This window comes from Mercenaria mercenaria, chromosome 10 (genome assembly GCF_021730395.1).
Source record: "Mercenaria mercenaria strain notata chromosome 10, MADL_Memer_1, whole genome shotgun sequence".
In the NCBI taxonomy this organism is placed as follows: domain Eukaryota; kingdom Metazoa; phylum Mollusca; class Bivalvia; order Venerida; family Veneridae; genus Mercenaria; species Mercenaria mercenaria.
In genome coordinates, this window is record NC_069370.1 from 29,340,121 (window position 1) to 29,348,994 (window position 8,874).

Genomic DNA, 8,874 nt, shown 5'->3' on the forward strand with positions numbered 1-8,874 from the left:
ATATTAAAAACAAAATTAATCTTGGCTATAATCATGTAAGTTGTTATTTTTGTGGGCAGCGAAGCGTGACCACAGATTTACCATACCACAAATTTACGGTCAAAACGCTTATCCGAAACCGAAGAACACGTAGTTCCATGTCCTCCTTAAATTTTACGTAATTCAAGTCTGTTTAACTTTCAGAAAGCTTCTGAGATTCAACTTTATCAAAAAATTCATTGCTTAAGTACATACTTGTCGTAATTTATACTTTATAACAAAACAACGCGTATGAAAATGAGCATGTTTGCTTTGATCACATGACCGAAACAATCCTTCATCACGTGACCGAAATAAACTATAAATAACCTAAAAATCGTATGTGTACTTCAGCACCTTCCGCGTAGATCTATAATCGGTATATTAAAACAAAAAGTTGCGTCTTTTGTAAACGTTTTGAATTAAAACTCAGTTCCTGCTAGAAAAGTTAATCGAAACTTTTATAATTATAACAACACTAAAGAGCTTGTTTTAGTCACATGATCAGAAAACATATAACCAGCACGGCGTGCGTTCTATTTCGGATAGAATTGCACCCGTGTATCCGTCGAACTTTATAGCATAGAAATGGGTTAATGGAAAGATATATTGCATGAAATCAACAGAAGAGGTGTTTCTTATGTATATTTCATAGAGAAAGATACGATCCCTTCATAATATTTATGTAAATAATTTTTATTTGCACGACTTAGGAAAATAATTGCAGCCGTAACGGAGTGGACGAAAAATTCGTACCTGTTTCCCGGAAATACGAACGTATGCACTTCAATTTGATTTAATATTACATTCCAGCTGGTGTTTTGATTGACATATCATTAAAGGGAATAATTAATTCGAAAGAAACAGTATTTTTAACAAGTTCGCCTTTTAATCGCCGGTAAATTTGCGGTGTTTTCGTCCCCAAATATTCACGTACTGACGTACGATTTCTTCTCGAATAATTATACAATAACGGGATTCGGAAGACTGCAATGAAATCATCTGAGACAATTCAAACTAAGTTAGAAAAAAATGTCAATTTTCAATATTTGCATTTTTAACAATAAAATTCGTAAAAAGATCCTTTGGAGGCATAGAATGCAACAAAGAAGAATAATATATAACAGGCTCGGTTTGATTGAGTCTGTTCATGAAAGACAATGTAATGTGCAACACCTCTTACGCCCCCTAGCACCGGCTTCAGCGGAACTCTACATATGTTGAATGGACTCCATGGTCCCAATGGTCCAGAAAATATAACAACACTAAGACTTGCATGTTGTTATGATTATGAAGCATATTATATTAACCTACAGCTGAAAAATGACTGACTGCAACCCGATGATCATGATGTGTGCTGATATTGGAACAGTAGTAGTTGTTTTGGTTATTATAAAATTGAATGAAACATTTGATTTCATTCTAAATATTTTTTTATGGTTGCTTTTAGTTCAAGAACTATTTTGAAGTGTCTTTTATATATGTAATTTATGTATAATATATTTATAGCCTGCTTTTACCAAGATGAGATCTCATTTAAATTTTTTTAAAAAAATCACCTGTCAATGGCACAGGGCCCTGACCATGGAAATTCGTTTCTGTTCAATAACTTGAGAACCACTTGACCCAGAAAGTTGAAACTTCATAAGATGATTGGGCATGTAGAGTAGATGACTCCTATTGATTTTTGAATTACTTGATCAAAAGTTAAGGTCACAGGAACCAGAACTTTGAAAACGGTTTCAAACCAATAACTTTAGAATCATTTGACCCAGAACTTTCAATCACGATGATAGGAATTACAAATAACTTTTCTGGGGTCACTTGACTTAAGGGAAAGGTCACAGAGGCATGAAGATGGAAAAACTCTTTCTGGATCAATAACTTGAGAATCACTTGACCCAGAATGTTGAAACTTCATAGGATGGTCGGACATGCAGAGTAGATGACCCCTGTTGATTTTGGGCTCACTCGATCAAAGATCAAGGCACAGGGGCCTGAACATGGAAAATGGTTTACTTGAGAACCACTTGACCCAGAATTTTGTAACTGATTGGACATGCCAGGTGGATGATCTCTGTTGCAGCCAATCATTAGTGTTTCTTTATCTATCGCTCCTATCCTCTATTGGCTTCTTGCCTATAACGACTGTGTACTGGGGGCCTAGGGAGACATGGACATCTTCTAATTTGAAAATTAATTGCCCTCCTCGAAGGAGGAGGGGTATATTGTAAGTATTAATGTAGGGATAATGCATGATTGGTTGGTGCCCGAGCCCGTTAGGGCGAGGGAACAAACGTATCCCGAGGGATTCTGCAAATGTTATAACACGAAATAAACATGCGCTAACGCTATTCTAGCATAAAACGCGTAAAAACTGATAAATGAATACAATGTCACTCAACGTCATTAAATTTCCACGAAATGCACGAGAATGTCTGAGTTGTTTTTTTTACGTTTACGTCATTTCGTTTTGAATTATCCGTTTTGGGGCCGAATGACGTTTACGCTTTGCCACGGAACGCGCATATATAAAAAGGTGTTATAACAGTGGGAGAATCTCTCTGTTAACACACGTTTTCTCTCCTGTTAAAACACCCCCGAAAAGTGACAAGAACAGCAGTTTTATGCTAGAATGTTTGATGATGAATGTTGGTTGGTCAGTTTCCGGATAATAACTGTAGAACGCTTGGGCCTAGGACCATGAGATCGGGAGATTTGTCATGACCAGCAAATGACACCTATTGATTTTGAGTTCAGTAGGTCAAAGGTCAATATCACATCCACTTGTAATAGAACTTTTTTGCCAGAAAACTAGATTATGCTTTGGTATGAAATCACATTTGTTACGGAGGTCATCAAAGACTGATGAATGACCCATAATTATTGATTTTAGATCAATACGTTAAATATCCAGTGACCAAATAATTTCTGTTCCTTGTCAGTTACTTCATGCAAGTGTTCTACAAGCTCTTGTTATAACTAGAATCTCCAAACATCACATAATTATCAATTAGTCCATGATCTTTGCTCACATTTACTGTTATTCCCTTGTTCCAGTAAAAACAGGGTGTTTCCCATTGATTTGTTAAAATAATGCTTATAATTCAAAAAAGATTTTGAGCAAAATTAACCAACTCTCACAAAATTCAATAAGCACATGAACTTTGTTCATATATTATTTTATACCCTTTGACAGAATAAAAGCAGAGTTTTACCCCTTGCTCTGGTAAAAGAAATGTTGAAAATGCTTATTAATCAAAAGTAGTTTAACTAGAATCACCAAACTTAAGCTAACTGTCCATGCCCATTACTAAAAGCTGTCAACCGCTGCCCACATCAGTCCTCTCAGTACTTTGATTTGTTCTACACCACTACCCTCTTCTCCCATCAAACGTATACGGTCCAACTGTTTGTGGAATACACTTTGACTCAAACAACCGTCCGTATGTATGTATAACTGGTTTTCCGTTGCTGTCTGGACGTATCACAACGTTGTCTGAGGAACGTACGCTAGGAGATTCATCAAAGAAATCATGTGGTGTGAGAAAGAATGAGAACTGGTTCCATGTAGTTGGTGTGGACGGTAAATCTTCAGTTCCAGGGATATGATGGGTACCAGTAGTGACCCAGGCAACGAGATCTTCATCAATGAGATTTTCGTCATTTATGAAGTCGTTGAAATCAAGCACCGGGTTCCACGGTTCGTGCTGGGCATAAATAGTGGATGCAGTTTGTTCCGTGTCTTTCCTCTTTGTCACAATTACTGGATAGCGTGCAAATTTACAAGCGTTTGCCAACTCTAGATCGCGGACAAGAAATGGATTTGGCGCCTTGTTAAGGATCCTGTAAGTCCTCGACGATCCGAACTTGTTATTCCCATCTTTATTATGGATGAGAAGGTATTGCGGAACACCATCTTTAAATGTTTGTTCTTTTGTTTCCTTTGAAATGAGATGCTTAGTTATTTTCATCTGTGTTCTATTATAAGTTTCAAACCAAGGATCTTTGACTGTTTCAAGGCCGACATCAAGAGTCGTGTATCGGTTTTCTATACCCGCAATGTCAAGATCAACCTTGTATGTGAATATGTGACTATGGAGATCAGCCATTACTTGTTCATGAATTATTCCTCCATATTTCTCCTCTTCAGGTAGGCGGAATGTAGCTTGCACATAACCTGTAGCCGATGATTTAACTTCTATAGCGCCATTATTGTAAAAAATGTAATCAAATATATAGTCGTAATTCCAAACATTTGCAACTGTTCTAATAACAAGGTGATAATCTGCGATTCCTCCATAAAATGTATACCCGCCGTCAAAATTATTAGAATAATGACGGCGAAGAGGTATAGCCCCATTAGTTTCAAAAACACAAACATTGCTTTTATATTTTTGTACTGAAGCCGAATTTGCGAAAAAATAAGTGTCTAGAAAAATGGCCGTTTCTGGACAATCGATTCCTCTGATGAGTTCCATATTTGTTGCACCCAGGAACCAGGACACATCATAATAGTCCGTGTTTGATTGAGTAGGCCCGTATCCTGTATACATGACAAGAACTTCCTGTAGACTTATTTCATATGCTAAACGTTCGTCATCAAATTTTACATCAAATATTTGCAACCCAGTAGAGGCTCTCATACTGTAATGGAAACTCCACTGTCCATAGGTCACATGTTGACCATTTATACTGTATCGTTTTCCATCCGGTTCAAATAAGCGAGGACCTTGAAGCGGTTGTTTGGAAATATCTCCTCTGGCCGCGTATGAAGAATATTTAGAATTCTTGTCTTTTCTATGAATCAAGTTCAACGTATTTGTGTTATAAGCTTCCATCAAAGCATCAATGCCTATAAACTTACGTCCATTATAAACAACCATCTCTACATGCCATTCACTGGTATCAGTAGATTTATGGTCAATAAAGAATTCAAGTCCAAGTGGATGAATATAAAAGCCATCTTCTGCTGCAAAAAGCCACACCCATGTTTTACGGTCCCCCGACTTCCTTCCACGTGGGGCAGTGTCAAAGGGAATGAGACAATTTGCTTTTGTAGTGCAGTTATGGTATCCTCGACCATAGCTTTCAATCAGCAGTGGGTACATCTGCTCCATAGCATCATAAATCACAACATTATAGAATGGAATATAATTAACATCGTCCATAGGTCGGCTCGTAAATGGTATTGGAAATTGTTTATATGAAGGATTTCGGTATGGTTCGGCCGTTGTAGGCGTCGGTAAAGGCGAAACAATATACTCTTCGATCTTTGGAGGTTCAGTGTCACCACGAATAACCACAACTAGAGCTTTTCTTTGTGGCTTTCTTCCTCCCCTATCTAAGTACTCTATAACTTCAGCTTTCCTGGGCAAGAACAGATCAATTGTCAATATATAACTACTGTTAACCGTTGCTTCCTCAAATGGTGTTATACCAAGTGACTTTGTTTTGATCATGAAGTTGCGAACAGCAGAGAACTCTTCCGGAGAAAGATCATCATGAGGTTCGGGATCTTTCCAGTTTCTAGGTTTGACGTAATCACTATCTGCGTAGTTACATCGCTGCGATGGCTGCTTGACTGTTGCCAGGTATATAACTATCACTAGAAGCACAACGACTGATGTGAGGAGTACTACGTTTACTATATAAACTTTCCGATGAAGTTTCCTCTTGTCGTTCTGAGCAGTTTTCTCAACGGTGTTTTTCTCGACAGTCAACGGGGACATTTCCTGAAACGAGAACAAAACAATTAAAAAAAATATTTTTTTTTGTAATCTTTGTAAATATTCAGGTTACATTTTATTTAACATTTTTTTATCGACATGTTTTAGCAAGACCACAGTATGAAGTTTAATTTTTTCATGCTCTCTTTTCACTGATGCTTAGCCCCACCCTTATTTTTTATTTTTCCGCTTGCTTTCAACTTCTTTCTGTGTCAAGTTACACACATTGTTTTATCTCACAACCGTTAAGTCTTATTGTATGTTTTGTAATTTGACATATGATACGCCACTTACTGTTCATAACTGAGCCACAGTTGTGAAACCATATCTAGTTTGGAATTTAGTTAATTTACATGAAGGTCGGAAACAACATCAGTACCAAGGCTATCAGGTAGTAGAAGTTTGTTGACAACAGTTCATTTTTATGTCTCTCAGCAAAGCTCGTTGCATAGCTGTAGGAAGTAATTTATTTTAGAAATGATAAATATGAAAGAGCAGAGCATTACATGTTTAAGCAACCGTGTTTCTTGAACTCTGAAGAAATGCTTTAAGTTATCAGAATAACATAGAAGAATCTTAACTTATTATTTCTCTACCACACTCACCATCTACAATTACGTTTTAAATTTTCAAACTTTTCATGCTTCATCTGTATGTTTTCCATAATAACATCAATTATATCCCTTTCCTTTCTTCATTTAATTTCTTGCTTGCTTTCCTCCCACAAGTGATTTACAATTAAAGCTCCGATCAGAACTGGACCGAGCGCAAGTACACCAAGTGACGTACCCTGATCAAGTACTTACCATATCATCATCCGGTTGGTTCCCCAAAGATGGTATGTTAAGGTTCCTGGAAGAAAAAAAAAAACAACTTTATTACAATATTTTGACTACTCCGAAATCAGTATGTCTTTCCTTCCAATATGATTCAATGAAGATGCAATTGTATTTATCATAAAAAAATCGGATTGTTTTTCACAATTAAACATTAAAAGGCAGAAAAAACTCCGTATTGTACCTTCCGTATTGTATGCTACCAGACTACTTTCATTAATATGCATGACCTGACACAGTTCTATGAATAGCGCACATAAAAACGTCCATTTTGATATCGATAAACATTGAAGATTTCGTTCAGTAACAAAACAACAAACAACTAGAATGTGGCTGTAGGACACAGGGTGTGCCCCCCCCCCCTCCCCCGGTACATTTGTCACAAATAAGTGGCAATAATTCAAATGCTTACAGTCCTAAGTGGGTAATATAGCCTAAACTAACATTTTATGAAAATGATTCAGTATTCTATGGCATATACTTTTTGACCTATGAGCATCACAAACAAAACAGCCACTATTTTGGCTATTGCAAGGACTGTAACTCTGTAATAAGCAATAAAATTCTCAAGAAGAATGTCAAGTGTGCAAGGTCACATCATGATAAAGACTCAAGCAAGGTTTCATGAATTTACATCAAATATTTTTGAGCTAGGCACATTATTAGGTGAAAATGTGCATTTTTGACTATTTCAGGGGCAATAACTTTAAAAATAGGGGGTGGAGCCTGCCAAAAATGAGAGATGTGCAAGTTTATATCATGATAAAGATTCATGCAAGTTTTCATTCATTTATATCATATACTTTTTGAGCTAGATGCATCACAAGGTGAAAATGTGCATTTTGAACTATTTCAGGGGCAATAACACTGGAAATAGGGGGCTAAGGCAGACAAAAAATAGGAGGCGCTCAAGTTCATATTATGAATAAAACTCAGGCAAGGTTTCATCCATTTATATAAAATAATTTTTGAGTTAGATGAGTCACAAAGTGAAAATGTGTATTTTTAACTATTTCAGGGACCATAACACTAGAAATAGGGGGCGGACCCACATGAAAAATAGGATGTGTGCAAGTTCATATCATGATAAAGTCTCATGCAAGGTTTAATCAATTCTTGTTAAATACTTTTTGAGCTAGGCGCATCACAGGGTGAAAATGTGCATTTTTGACTATTTCAGGGGCCATAGCACTGAAAATAGGGGGCGGTGCAAGATGAAAAATAGAAGGTGCGCAAGTTCATATCATGATATCATGATTAAGACTCATAGAAGGTTTCATGAATCTACATCAAATACTTTTTGAGCTAGGCGTGTCACAAGGTGAAAATGTGCATTTTTGACTATTTCAGGGGCCATAACTCTGGAAATAGGGGGCGGAGCCAGACGAAAAATAGGAGGTGCGCAAGTTCATATCATGATAAAGATTCATCAATTTATATCAAATACTTTTTGAGCTAGGCGCGTCACGAACTTCGGACGGACGCACAGACGCACGGACGGACGCACGGACGCACGGACAAGACCAAATCTACCACTCATGTGGGGGGCACAAAAAGGTAGAGGAATATGATAAAAGGGTCATTATAGTAGTAGCTAGTAGCTTGTATTTGGCTCTCGTGGATTTTTCAAGGTCGGATCACACTCGGCGCTTGCGCGCCTCGTAAGATCCGATCTGGCAAAACTCTACTCGAGCCGAATCCAGCATCCCAGATCGAGCTGCTGTTATAATAACCCTATTGTATCGTGGATAATTTTAGAAGATCAGTAACGATAAACGGAACCGGGATTTTGCACTGTGCAGACTGCTCTTTACTGTCACTAGGATAAGAACCTTATTAGCTCCGTCTACATATAGCAAAAGTAATTTCTACCTTTTATTCTTTCCAGCTCCATGCTCTTCATTTCCAGCTGTCGCTCCAGAAACCTTTAATGAGTCCGCAGACATGCTCATGTATTTCTAACGTGTCTTTAACTTTATTTCTACATTACAGTCAGTATAAGTTATTACAATGAAATGATAGCACACGGCATACTCGGATAAACAGGTTAATATTTTATGATGAGGACCCCAGCATTGACGTGACTTATTGTATTTTAATCTAAGGGTAATGATAACGACCGGATGAAAACACTTGAAACCTCTAGTATTGATGCAGTAAACCGTTATCAGCGAGTACCCTTATTTGTTTATAGATCTGAAAGCGTGCATTTGTGTAAAAACAAGATCTCTGGCAAGCTCAATATCTAAATCATTTTTATACGCTCAAAGGGACATATTATGTTTATGTCC

General features: G+C 37.2%; 1 protein-coding gene across 1 annotated transcript; it reads right to left on the reverse strand.

The window, feature by feature from the left end:
• Window positions 1–2,802: 2,802 nt before the first annotated feature.
• Window positions 2,803–8,642, reverse strand: LOC123559568 (amiloride-sensitive amine oxidase [copper-containing]-like). The gene is made up of 3 exons (XM_045351499.2): window positions 8,456–8,642; window positions 6,554–6,599; window positions 2,803–5,753 (listed from the first exon to the last, which is right to left on the reverse strand). Exons 1-3 carry the CDS (start codon window positions 8,533–8,535, stop codon window positions 3,393–3,395), a joined length of 2,487 nt encoding a protein of 828 aa, XP_045207434.2. The 5' UTR covers window positions 8,536–8,642; the 3' UTR covers window positions 2,803–3,392.
• Between the last annotated feature and the right edge of the window lie 232 nt (window positions 8,643–8,874).